This window comes from Orbicella franksi, chromosome 7, assembly GCF_964199315.1.
Source record: "Orbicella franksi chromosome 7, jaOrbFran1.1, whole genome shotgun sequence".
NCBI lineage: Eukaryota > Metazoa > Cnidaria > Anthozoa > Scleractinia > Merulinidae > Orbicella > Orbicella franksi.
This window is the reverse complement of record NC_138151.1, coordinates 9,935,435-9,949,622: the sequence shown is the minus strand read 5'-3', so window position 1 is coordinate 9,949,622 and position 14,188 is coordinate 9,935,435. Positions and strand designations below refer to the sequence as shown.

At 41.4% G+C, this 14,188-nt stretch overlaps 1 protein-coding gene across 1 annotated transcript; it reads left to right on the top strand.

The window, feature by feature from the left end:
* The first annotated feature begins 1,223 nt into the window (after positions 1–1,223).
* LOC145492229 (uncharacterized) lies at positions 1,224–13,914 on the top strand. Its single transcript, XM_081471582.1, has 8 exons — positions 1,224–2,506; positions 3,909–4,058; positions 5,603–5,912; positions 6,973–7,251; positions 8,528–8,661; positions 11,824–12,064; positions 12,460–12,642; positions 13,618–13,914. Exons 2-7 carry the CDS (start codon positions 4,035–4,037, stop codon positions 12,618–12,620), a joined length of 1,149 nt encoding a protein of 382 aa, XP_081327708.1. The 5' UTR covers positions 1,224–2,506; positions 3,909–4,034; the 3' UTR covers positions 12,621–12,642; positions 13,618–13,914.
* Positions 13,915–14,188: the final 274 nt, after the last annotated feature.

Here is a 14,188-nt window from a genome sequence, read left to right as displayed (position 1 = left end):
ATTCACGCTTTTGTAGCAAAACTCAGTGACAGATGTTTCTGCTGGTTTCCGGCCGCCATGTTGGTGCCCATACGGATGGGCATCAGTATGGTGTCTCCATACAAATCTCTATAAATTTGGGTAAAAAATTTCTCCTCATATCTCGCATAAGATAAATTGCTGTGACCAGTGTTTTGGCGAGAGTCTTTGCATATTTACCTTCTTTCATTTCCCAGATTCTGGACTTTATCTATTGACCGGTTTTGATTTTTACTTTGATCTATTTTGAATTGCGTGACACTGAAAACCAGCAATTGGCTACCAGCAGTCACCATTTTAGCTCAAATTGCGTGATTAATAACGTGATCTCGCTGTTATTTGAAAGGTTGTACTGGAATACGATCCTTTTCTCTAACATTTTTGCCAAAAGAAACTGAGCGATATAACAAATGTAATTTATGTTTTTAAAAATTGAATTGATGTTTAAATTGTCGTGATTACGATTATGCGATTCCATGTTTACACAGGTGTATAGACAACTCCGACCGCCTTTTGGAGGTCTTCCAATTTCGTCAGTCACTCGTATGATCGCACACCGAACTGGACTCCACTCAGTCATATTACCCTCATTTATTTAACAATTATTCGCCAAAGGCGAAGTGAACATGGGTGAATATTCACCGAGACGAACTCGAGGTGAATATTCACCAATGTTCACTGAGCCTGAGGCAAATAATTGTTTTATAATTTTCAGAGGTTTATATCAAAGACTACAAAATAACGGACTAACACATAAAAACACGGACGCAATTGTTCGTGTGCATACACGTATGCAGCCGTAGTTTTAATAATAAGCTTACATGTACGTCGATTGTCAATCAATCATACTCACCGAGTTAGGTAGTAAAACAAACGAGCGAAACACTACGAAAAATAAATTTATCCGGTACCTTTGTTTTATCGTTGTTGACTTCATTCACAGTTGTCATCATCGCCTAAAAATTAGTAGCTTTAGTTTGAAGAAAAATTAATAACAAATTTTTCTAACCAGTTTTTGTTTTCCCTCGATTTTTTTTTTTTTCGATACTCCGTCTTCTTCAAGTTGATGAGCGAGGTCGTATTCCTTCCCTACAGGAAAGAGTGTGCGTTTATCTTAACCAGTGAGACTCGCCTCCTCGCGTTTATTTGAGTAATAATAGGTAATATGACAGACAATTGTCAAGCCTACTTGTAATAAACGCGTGGACAAGCCTTTTAGTAGATTCCCGAGACAAATACTTCGCCGGATATTGTACAGATTGTAAAAAGCACTAATGAGTGGACATGTCTACTGGAATCAAACCAGGCGACCCAAATTGCGCACTGAAGAGACGGGAGTTACCACGGCTTGACCAACCTTAATCTTGACAACAGACACCTTGGATAACTGTCGTTCTGTACTAATGATCAAAAACTCAGTTTTGTCATCATTTAAGGACAGCGTATCATCCCTAATCCATGTGCGAACCTCACGGATACAATTTTCAATCACAGTCACAACCTCAGCCTCACTGGAGTTATCAGCAAGATTAAACGAAATCTATAGCTGTGTATCATCCGCGTAGGTGTGAACGGATGGCAGATGGGATTTCAGAATATCAAACAACGGACTCGCGTAGATGATGAATAAGAGGGGGCCTAGGCACGAGCCCTGCGGGAGTCCAGGTTGAATTTCTCAGAAAGCGTTCCATTTATAGACCTGTCGCGTTCTTCCTGCTAAATAGGATTTAAACCATGATAAAGCCTTACCCCACAGTCCAAGCTTGATCTGCAGCCTGTTCAGAAGTATGCCATGGTCTACGATACCATTCGCTGCACTGAGATCTAATATGACGAGTAAGGTTACGTGACCCTTGTCCATATTTGTCCTTGTCCATATTCACTTTTGACTCTCAGTAACGCAGTCTCAGTGCTGTGATTTGGACAATACGCGCTCTGGAGATCTGGAAATAAGCTGTTGGCTGCCATCCATAAGATCTTGCATTTGGATAGCGACAGACTTTTCCACAATCTTGGACGTAACCTGCAAATTGCTCACAGGTCGAAAGTTTTTGTTGATAGGTTCAAGACCTGCTTTCTTGAGAAGAGGGTGTACTAAAGCGTTCGTCAAATCCTCTACAAAGAGGCCAGATTCAAGACCCATTCAAGAGATAGGTCAATGATATTCGTAAGAACAGGGAGTAGTTTCCCTGCTCACCCTGGATGGAAGCTACACGCAAAATGAAGGGAAACTCTCATTTATAACGAGCCGTTCAAGTTCAGCGAGTTCACGAGAGAAACCGTATTGGTTTTCGGCTGCGTGACAGAGCTGCAAGCGTTGCGTGACCGAGAAGTTTGCGCAATGAATGATCTATGGTTATGCGCATAGGTAAGCCAGAGGATACCAATCAGAGTGGATCTCACATCTTGTACAACAATCGTCGGGCTCAGTTGCATAGAAGGCTTAGTTTCCAATCTACTGCAAGCAGGACTGAAGGGTCAGTGGCCGGTTACTTTGCTATAAAATATGCAAATTAAATTGAAATTGAAATTCTAGATCTAAACAGCACGGAAAGCATCTCACATATATCTACAGGATATTTTATTATGTGACTGTCTATATCGATTACAAATGATTTTCTTTTTGTCATATAAAATGCAATCCGCTACAAGATAATTTAGCGTAGATACAGAAAGGAAACTTGCGAATGATCACTGACAACGGCTGCGTAGGTAAATATGTCTGCGTGAGAAGAAACCAAATTCTGTGCATATATTATAAAGAACCCAAAATCTCGCGTCTGATGAATATCACCCGCCGCTTGGTAATAACGTCCGCTTTTGATCAGACGGAGGGACATTTTCTCGAACTAGTTAGTTTAATTTAAAATGTTATTTGGTGTTGCTGGGTGAAAACAATTATAATGTTCAAATCACGATTAGCTTTAGTTGGATGACCCTGTCTCGCTCCATAAAATACATAACACTTGGCGTGACTTGACAGACAATATCTTTGTCACACCAATCTGCATTAGGTCGATAACGTTCGACAATTCGACTACATCAGGTTCTGTTATGTTGAGCTCACGTTTGGGACACAGGATGTTAATATATTTCTTAAAGTCTTTCGTGATACCATTAGGGGTGAACTACTGAACTTTCGTCGTACTATTTTCGCCGCTCAGTCTTCTTCGTCTCGCTCCGACGATCTGTCCCTTATAGACCTGCCATAAGTCGACCTTCGCTAGTTTCCAAGGATGCCGTGACTCTGGTTAACACTTATTTCGAGGCGATTTCACTTTGCATCGATTTCATCTTCGTAATTGTTTAATTCTTTGCTTCTTCCCGCTAATGGCTCGTTCCTGATCAGTTTCATCGACTGCAGAAAGTCCCGCCCCCAGATGAATGGCGTAATCAGTCAGCATCGTTGTCAAGCAGAGACTATGACGGCCTGAACTGCATGTGTAGAAAGTATACGTGATTGTGCCAGCTCCTTTTATAATTCGTATAAATGTATTCCACGACCCTAACTAAAAACTAGAAATGCAAACAAATAATTGGAATTGTTTAATCAATGAAGGCGCGGTGGCTGGTCTCCGGATCAAGCGGTCCGGGTTCAAGCCCTGGTCGGGGACATTGCAGGACATTGCGTTGTGTTCTTAAGCAAGAAACTTTACTCTCACAGTGCCTCGCTCCCCTCAGGTGTTTAAATGGGTACCAGCGAACTTAATGCTGGGGGTAACCTGCGATGGACTAGCATCCCATCCAGGGGGGAGTAGAAATACTCCTAGTCGCTTCATGCTACAGCAGAAACCCGCGAGATAAGCTTCGGCCCAATGGGCCACTTAGCTCGTATGCAGACATTACCTTTTATTTAATTACTCATCATTCTTTTTCAAAGGTCCCTCGAGGCAAGCAGCGATTAAGGTTTGATTCTTGCTCGTGATTTCCTTGCCGGTGAACTCTTTAATCTACGCCGTCTTTCTCAGGAGAAAGATCAGCTGAGTAAAAAGACAAAGTGGAACGCAGCAAAGAGGATGTCGACCAGCGAAAGTAAATTCGTACGTAGTATTCCTGAATGACCCCGGGGGTACCCCCAGAAAATTTGGGTGGGAGTGTGCGGCCCCAAAACCCTCACCCTAGTTATGACCAAAATCTGATTTTCCGTACCCTATTTATGACCTGGCCCTTAAATCAATACCCTGTTTCAGACCTGCCTTATAATTAGTGCCCTTAGTTCAGACCAATGTTAAATTGCCAAAAACATAATTTGTGACGGGCTTTTGTTGATGGTCTTATTGATAATGATGAAAAAGTAGCATCTTCATCAAAACATGCACATATCAAGACTATAGAGTGTAAAAACCATACCCTAGTTATGGCCAAAATGGCCAAAATCGATACCCTATTTATGACCAAAACGGATGAAAAACCATACCCTTTGGAGCCGCACATACCTGCAAGCAGGGAAGCCACAAATTGATAAAAGGCCGAATAAATGGTAATTTAAAACTTGTTTTACTGTCACAGGAAACAATGCTTAGTTAAAATAAAACAACGTTTTCCAGATTCGGATGGTCAGTTTGAGATGACTCACGACTGAAATTATAACGCTCAAAACGTCGCGAAATAAATATAGACCTAAGACTTGAGGCAGATATAGATTATTCCTCGTTCAATGCGACGGTTCAAGCATAAAAAAACTCATTGATTGCACTTCTATGTACAGAAAATCATTCACCTTTTAATGCCTGCCGTGTTTAGACTTGAGCGTTTTACCAAGGTATTGGAGTTTACCTACCCACGCAGGTAAAAATTCTGCGTGTGCAAACGCCAACCGACACCAGAATCCGATAAGAAAATCCGCTTGCGGTCGCATAGTATTTCACATCCCGTGATGTCCAGATCACGCCCGTCTCATTCGATCACGTTCTTTACGATAACTGCAGAAATTCTCGCGCGCTCATTAGTTAATTTTCATTGTGAATTTAACTGTCTAATTTCTAGCGGACGTTAAACATTGTCATGTTGCCTTTTGTTCTTATAGTCAATTAGCATTTTGCGTACACTTTATATTCAACCCTGTACTTTGTAATTGAACTGAAGATGACACAAGATTCTGCTGAAACATGTTTTTAAATTGTGCTGTTGTGTTGTTTCTCAAAATTTTAACATGTCTGCTACTATCCAGGTGGGAGGAGCGGTTGCCTCGTGGTTAGAGCGCTCGTCCCCGGATCCAGCGTTCTGGGTTCAAGCCCTGGCCGGGGTCACTGTGTTGTGTTCTTGGGCAACACACTTTGCTCTCACAGTACCTCTCAACCCAGGTGTATAAATGGGTACCGGCGAACTTAATGCTGGGGGTAACCCTGCGATGGACCAGCATCCCATCCAGGGGGGAGTAGAAATACTCCTAATCGCTTCATGCTACAGAAACCGGGATAAGCTCCGGCCTGGTGGGTCACTTGGGTCGTACGCAGACTTTACCTTTACCTACTATCCAGACCTTTTGGCAATCTATTTGTCAAAATATTGTCTTCATGCGTCCTGTATTTCAGTCGAAGATCGATCAGATGAAAAGAGCTAAGCCCTCAATCGGTCTCTTTAGGTTCCCCACAGTCACATCCTGCAATGCCCAGAAGGTTCTGGGTACTACTCAGACAATGAACTTGGCTGCTATGACGTGATCTTTGAAGCGATGCCTCTTGTTTTGGACGTTATCAAGTCAGCCACCGTTGAGCCCGGATCCGTGTTCATCATTTGTGACTATGGTTGTGCTGATGGTGGTACTTCCATGACTTTACTTTACGCGTGCGTGCAAGAGCTAAGGAAAATTCACGGCGATGATTTACCTCTGAGCGTAATTTATGAGGATCAACCAGTCAACGACTTCAAGTCTCTGTTTCTACGTTTGCAGGGTAAGTTCATTAAAATAATGTTGTTATGAAATTTCCGCCAGCTGGTGACCCACGGTGCGCTATGCAAACTCATTTGCAAATGACGGTATAAAAGAATTTACACGTGTTCCACTCCATCACTCTATACTCGAGGCCGCGAAAGCCACCCTCCAATCCAACGAGTTAAGTCGGGCTTAATCTTTGTAGCTGTCCGCTTCTATTTTCGCCTGGTCTTGGGCTTTTCCCAGGCCAGAGTGATTCCCCGTGACTTATTGCCATGTCATTGATGACAATACCCAGATTAGAATATTACACTAGGCACCTGATGACGTACTCAGCACTTGTACTCATAAAAGTATCAGATTTATGGACATCCCAATTAATCGGCAATATATTACAGACATTTCGAAATGTGTGAGGTCATTTTGGTATAAAGTGACGACAAGGACAAAGAGCCCCTTCCCCCTCCCCCCAAGCTAACTAGAGTTAAGATAATCAGCATTTAGAAATCACTGTATGTCAATAACTTAGATTGCCTCCTTCAATTTATCTTAAGTTAGGTTTTGCTTGATTTTTTTGTTTTGTGTTGTTGTTGTTGTTGTTGTTGTTGTTGTTGTTTCTGTTTCTTTAACTTTTTTCTAAAACTATGAATGAATGGAAAATGAGGCAAAGAGAAGCCCGGACGGGGAGACTCTCATGTAGAAAGGACGGAGCTGCTCGTCGAAAATTTTGAGAAGAACCTCTAAGACGCACTAAGATCCTGTTTTGTGGGCGTGGCTTGAAATTATTTTCACCCTAAGAGGAACCAATTTATAAAACAATAATTTTTTTTTTAGATCGATACCCTAAAAGGTACCGCTAAAGTTCCCGCTATTGACCTTTTGAGGCTGAACATCGTTAGAGGAACCAAAACTGTTTTTTTTTTTTAACTCCTAAAGCGTACGACGATCATCCCCGTCTTTTTTATATGGGATTCCCCTTTCCCTCCGTCCCCCCCCCCCCCCTCCAGCCCGGGATTGAAGTTGCTTGCTGAATGTTTCTGTCTCCCGCGAGTAACGCTCGAGTTTCAATTTCTCTGCAGGTCTTATACCAGGTCCAAAAAGCTATTTCCTAGACTTCCCAAATGTTTTCGTCACGGCTTGTGGAACAAACTTCTTCGATGAATGCCTCCCCCCACAGTCAGTTAATTTAGGATTTTCTTCCATGGCCTTTCACTGGTTGAGTAGAAAGCCGTGCGACATTACAGGAGCACTACACCAACCCATGATAACGGTTAAGGATGAGGCAGAGAAGTTCGAGGAACAAGCGGCGAAAGACTGGGAAACAATATTATTGGCAAGAGCAAAGGAGCTGGCCCCAGGTAATATCTACGTCACGAGCTTTGCCCTAGTCCAGTTCTGTTCCTCTCTCTGTCACACAACGCTGCGCTCTCGTGACATAGAGAGGGTTAGAACGGGACTAACTTTGCTATCATTGTTGTTGTTGTTGTTGTTGTTGTTGCCGCTGCTGCTGCTGTTGCTTAAAGCAAATTTCGCAAGGTCTCACATGAATAGATTGATACCCTTGAAAAGAACAAAAGAACAAACAACAGAAACAACACCCTAGCTTTAACATATTAATAGCTACCACACTGACGGCATCTAACATGACGACACCCGATTTACTTCTTCTTTTCAGCGCTCACGTGACTTTGTTAAAAAAATTGAAATTGAAGATGGTGTATCCATGATGGCGGATATTTTGAAGTGTGTGACGTCATTTTTAATAACGCGTATCTAGATTTGGGGGCCCTTTAGCGATTATGTCTTCACTGTTTTTGTGTTCAACTCCTAAACTGCACGAAGGTGGTAGAAAAAGGTAGGTAAAGTCTGCATACGAGCCAAGTGGCTCATCAGGCTAGAGCTAATCCCGGTTTCTGCAACATGAAGTGACTAGGAGTATTTCCACTACCCCTGAATGGGATGGTAGTCCACCGCAGGGTCACCCCCCAGAATTAAATTCGCCGGCACCCATTCATACACTTGGGTGGAGAGAGGCATTGTGAGAGTGACGTGTCTTGCCCAAGAACATAACACAATGGCCCTGGCCTTTGCTCGAACCCGGAGTGCTCGAACCAGAGACGGGCGCTCTTACCATGAGGACACTGCGACTTCCTCCACGAAAGTGGTGCGCCTCTTTAATCAGGTTAGAGCGCCGAAGCATGAGCTGCCTCTGAGGCTTTTACTTAAAGGAACTACGTAAGTGTTGCGCATCTTAAAAGGTTTAACCTAAATTTTTCAAGTTTGTGGTTTGTAATCCCTGGCAGTCTTCACCATACTTGTTCCTTTTTGGCTGAACATTATCTCTGGTGTTTTCTTTTCTTGCAGTAAACGTTTTTAGGTTTCTTTGAATTTAATGGTAATTTTGTAAGTGGCCAAAATAACCCAAAATATCGTAACCGAGCGCCTTTAAAAGCAGAAAGAATTAGCTACTTTGTCCCAAGCTACATCAGTCCAAAAAGCCCTTTCTACCAACAAACTGACTGACCGACCGACCGACCAACCGACTAACTCCATACCACTTGGAAAAACCTTAATGTACTTTTAAAAAAAAACTTCCTTCAAGCTACATTAACTTTGATTATTGCATTATTTAAGGAGGTAGACTTGTTATAGTGCAATCTGTCGTCAACGAAAAAGGGCATTACGAAGGAAAGGACACACCGGTCTCCAGACATCACACACTAAGAGACTTATGGCAAGGATTAGTAACTGACGGCTTGATTTCACAGGTAAGACTTTTGTGTGTTTGTGGGTGGGTGGGTGAGTGGGTGGTTAACTGGCTGACTGGTCGGTTGATTGGTTGGTTGGCTGGTCGATTGAATGCACGAATAAATAAAGGAACGAACGAAATAGAGAGCGAATGAATGAATAAATGAATGAATGAAAAAATTTATTAATTCATTGTACTGCATCAAAGTGTTGAGGGTCCACAATAGGGTTCTCAGATCCCGCTTTCCCGCCCATTTTTTCCTGTTAAAACCGCCATCCCGCTCTTTTTAGCCTGGAAATCCCGATCCCGCCTACTTTACAAAGACGTTTCTGCGTTAATGATTAATTTGTTACATTAATAATTAGTTTAATTATTAACACAGAAACTTTTTAAAAATAGATATCGCATAAAATATCAAAAAAGAATTCAATGGGTAGCAGATAAGTAACCACAAATAATTCTAACGTCTCTTTCTGTTAACGCTTTACTCTTTTGTTTTCTTTTGCTCACTTATCAGTGAAAGAAAAAGATTGTTCATTCCCACATTCAAGAGACGGCCCATAAACGCACTTGACAGTTTCTTTTAAAGCTTTCAGCGGCTTCACTTTCCTTGAAATCTGGGCTCAGAACTTTTCTTTCCGAATGAAGGCATTCCTGCTCGAACATCCTTTTCGTAATATATGGTGACGGAATTTCGAAATGCCGCATACTTCGTTCGGGAAATCACTATCACCGCCATTCGGTGACGCCATCCTGACCAAAACAAGCCATGCGCTCTGGAAAAGGTCGAAAGAGTAGAAAAAGGAGAAAGGATCGGGGGGATTACAGACCCAAACATCGAAAATGTCGGAATGGACAGATGTCATTGATGTCAGAGGTGAACGCAAATGATAGCCTGCGTAGCTTGCAGAGATGCCAACCTCTGGAGATCTAAAATCTGGAGATTTTTTTGTCAGACACCACCCCCTCTTACCCCCCCTACCCCCACCAAAAAAATCTACCAACCCCCCCCTAAAACGACCCCCTTCCCCCCCCCCACCCCATTGTAAATCTTACTATCACTCACGAAATGGCACGCAGGGGCGGGAAATTAGCGGGAAAACCAGGAGGCTTTTGTCGTGGTTTGTTATTGGTTAAACAGAGATCCAATCAGACATTCGGTTATGTGGCCGATATCATTAAGAAAGCCTTTGTTTATTTTCTGTCGACGTTTGGTTGAAAGTCAACGATGCAAAAGCATGCATTAAAAAACGGTGAAACAAGTTGAAAAACCCGAAGTTGTATCAATTTATGGATACGATTTCAGCCTCAGTGGAGCAAGGTCTTTGAAAGGTTCAAAGTCATTTTTTATCGGGGAGATTTGGTGACCCGTACGGGAGACCGGGAGATTCGTTCCGTATCCGGGAGACTCCCGGACAATCCCTGAGAGTTGGCATATATGAGCTTGGCGGTTTAAGGATTTTTTTAACGCGGCTTTGGCGCTCGTTATTACGGCTTCGCCGCTTAAAAACCGCCAAGCTACGCAGGCTACACAAATGATCGCAATAGGACTCAAAGACCTCATACAGTCTCATGATACTAACGTAGTCAAGCGATAATGGATACGTTTAACAGAACCTGACAGGGTACAGAACCGTTAATTTTTATTCATTACTTGAAAACTGACACAGCTATACGCACAAAAGGTTCGTTTCTGCCAGCTTGTGGCTTTTGCGCTGGTCAATAACAATTTATGAGGTCACGTAGGAATTGAAATCTCGTATCCCGCTATGTTCCCCTTGCGAATCCCGCATTCCAACCCCATAAAAACATGAAATCCCGCTCCCACTCGTAATTGTAATTCCCGCTTCCCGCCCCTGTTTTCAGCTTAAATCCCAAATATCACGGTGAAAAAAAGCCAAATCCCGCATCCCGCCAAACCTATTGGGAACCCTCAGTGTTAACGCACCCTTTTTTGCCGTTGTAGCAACCTCCAGTAAGGTTTGCCTCTCTGAGCAACTTTTGAGCAAAATATTGGTTTAGAGCACATATCAAGCACAAAAAGTCAACGATTTCATAGAAAACTTCAATTTATGCAAATTTCTTTAATGTTTGTCAACTTTTTGAAGTTTGACATAACCTGTCACTCGACAACGTTCCGCAAGACCATGTGTTTTGTTCCTCTACAAGTAAGAGTGTCCTTAAATTTCGCCCATATTCTCGAGCAACTCTTTAACGCTAAGTTTCAAGCTATTGTTCTTGACCAATGTTAGCAATTATTGAAAAGGACGAAAACTATAGCTTTTAAGTGACGTTCGTATAAACAGTAGCCTCTATTTAAAGCAAAACTATGTTTGGATATTTGTCCGCGGACATTATCTGTTTAGAGAAGCGAACAGTTTCCGAGAGCGTAGCTCGAGGAAAACTGTGAGCTTTGAGGAACAGATAATGTCCGCGGTCAAATATCCGAGCATATACTTTCTAGCCAAATGGACGCTATTGTGTTTATTATCCTTCAAATAAATTTTGGCAACACGCCCAGTTTTGAAAATTAGGGAATATTAAGTCACGTGACGCGTTTAGACCAATCGTGCGTGAGCTAAAATATTTGATGGATTGTACATAAAAATATCAATAAATTTATAGGCAGCAACTTTTCAAATTTAAGTAGCGACTTTTGAATTTTGGCAATTTTTTAGCAAGTTTTTGGCATTCCAGTGAATATCTTTCCAGCATTATATGAGCACAATCTGGACAGGCCTACAATTGAAGTTCCAAACTCCCGGTGACACGATGAGGATTGTGATTTATACATTACATAACAGCTATTGTTCATCCACATTTATAGCTACTAATTGAATGACTTCAGCCATCAAACCGCCCTTTCCTAGTGCAGTTAAATGTACTCTGGTCTAAAAGGAATTTTCATTTTTAACTCGTGAATTGCGATAGCAAGATACGAGTTGTAGTGGGTGGTCAGATTATTCATCCTGTGAGGCGATACAGCCCTCACCGCTTTGCGACTATAATTTGATTTTGAAAGTTAAGAAAGAAAAACGCTGAGACCAGGACCTAGGTTTGATTTTTAATTTGAAGGAAGAAATATGGAAACTGTCGTATATAATTTAGTAGCTGAAAAAGTCAAGAGTGCTAGCCAGTCTAAGTGCTACTCAGTTAGCTAGTGCTTACTTTTCCTTTTCAGGAAGAATTCCACAAAACAACATTCGCGTATTACTTACGCACAGCAGATGAATGCAAGATACCTTTTACATCCCGAGACTCGCTCGTTCGCAGGGCCAGCCTGTCTTTAGTCTCCATAGAAACCAAAACGGTGCCGTGCCCTTATAGGCAAAAATGGCTGAAACATGGTGGTGATCCTAAAGCGCATGCGCGTTGGTACGTTCCAGCCATGAGATCTTGGAGTAACTCGACATTTCTTTCTGGTAAGACTAAGACATTTTCAAGAAACAGGTGTTTATATATTAAGGGAAGTCAGTAAGCTTGTAAATCAAGTGCTCAGCTGTCAGCTAGCTACTTATACGTGTGTGTTTTGATCATATTTTTTTTGCCCTGTGAAATGGATATCGTGGCTAAATAAAGCTTTTATCATTTATCATTGTTATTAACAATTTTAGTCAGAAACTAATAAGGTGGTTAAAACATTTCTGAAGAAAATATTTTAAATACACTCGCACTGGTACAAAAAGAGAGCAACAAAATGAATTACCTAGTAATTCAGTGGTAGAACAAACATTCCTCTTCACTCTGTGGTGATTTCTTTCTTTTCATATTGAAAACGAGTTATTTTATTTTTACATTACATTATTTTTACCCGTAGGTCTCTCTGATAAACGAGCACCCGAAGAAAAACAAGCGATAGTCGACGAGTTGTTTGAACGGTACGAAAACGAGGTTGCTAAGTGCCCTGAGGATCATGGGATTGATCTTGTTTGTGCTTATATGTTGATTGAGAAGAGCAAAAAAGGAACATTAAGCTAAAAGAAAATTTATTAATTTCAAGGTAAAGTTGTTTATTTAATCTTGCACTCATGTCATTAGGTGACTTAATTTAGTAAGAGTCCAAATATAAAGTGAAGTCCCTCGAGTTGAGGTTATACTGCAAACTTACAGGGCAGCGTATAGCTGCAAAGTTAGACTCATTTTATCGACTTTAAATTGTGAAACTGTCTTAAAAATTAAGAGTAAAAACCATAAAAGACAGTATAAACATTGGTCTGTTGTTACGGCCAAGATGAGCAGAAAGACTAGGTTTGGCATCCCGCCAAACTTATTGGGGACCCTCTTTAATAACTCAAATTAAAATATCTAGCAAAAGTGTTTTTTAACAATTTACAAGAGGACTTCTCGCCGTGAAAATGTAACCACTGTGGTCCTCCTTGGTCCTCGCACAATGTTTCGTTTGTCTTGGGGTTCACCGTGAAGCAATTAACACCTCAAAAGAAATTTTAATGGACAACTAGCCACAAAGTGATGCCTCTTACAAACTTAGTGGGATAGTTTCACTGGTCAGCTTTGATATTCTTCCATTTTGAAACAATCCAAAGCACGGCACTGCCGTTTACAGCTGTAGAGCTGACTTAATCCTAACAAAAGTGAATAATAATCCTGATCACCGCACCGCTCAACGCAAACAGCTTACATACAGCCTATTAGAGGCCTATTATAACCCTGCAGGTACCTTCTGATCAATCTGGCCAAGACACTGTCCTGCTCATTAAACGGTGCATCCATCCAGGAGGTAGTAGAAATAATTCTAGTCGCTTCATGCTACATATACCAGGATAAGCTTAGGCCTTATGGGCCACTTGACTGGCATGCAGACTCTACGCAGTTTGGTCATGTAATCAACGAAAGTTCTTTTCCAAGTCAAAGTTTAAACCAATCCGGGGGTGTGGCGAAGAGGGGCGGGGGGAGGGTTTGCTGCTAATTCATAACGTTCGATGGTATTCTGAGTCTTCTTTTCTTTCATCTACAGCGTGATTATGGCAATGACTGGAGAGAAAAACTATACCAAAAGAAACTTCCCGGCATCACTGGATCAGTTTATGTTGGTTTTCTTTCTAAGTGGCTAACAATACTTCAGTAATGGCTTCTACAAGAAACGCACTATTATTGTGAAATTGAACTATTGAATCACTGCACCAGGATGATGCGTGATTCAATGCGTGGGCCAAATCATTTGATGACAGAAAGTAGATTTACCATGCACGTTGTAGAAAACACTAGCTTTTGCTAAATACGATCGGTCTGAGGTTTTTTTCTTTTACCTGTTTCCTGTGTGTTCATCATAGACGTTTATTTACTCAATACCAAAATATCTTTAAAAACGTTTTTATGGGTATATAAATAAAACTCCTGTTTATTTGATGGCACTGTTGTGGAAATTTCCATTCATTAGGTTTTTTTCACACTTAGTTGACAGAAAGACAGAGACAAACAGAAAGACAGAGAGGCAAACAGACAGACAGATAGACAAAATGTCAAATTTTAATAAGAAGCCGTCCCTTCTACCAATTCATTAAGGCCGATCAGTCAGACTTCAGTTT

What these genes read in the sequence shown, in the direction of transcription:
- LOC145492229 (XM_081471582.1), top strand. Translation starts at nt 4,035, where the DNA reads ATGTCGACCAGCGAAAGTAAATTC. An exon ending in CGACCAGCGAAAGTAAATTC is followed by an intron (nt 4,059 to 5,602) that starts GTACGTAGTATT and finishes CGGTCTCTTTAG; the next exon opens with GTTCCCCACAGTCACATCCT. An exon ending in CTGACGGCTTGATTTCACAG is followed by an intron (nt 8,662 to 11,823) that starts GTAAGACTTTTG and finishes TTTCCTTTTCAG; the next exon opens with GAAGAATTCCACAAAACAAC.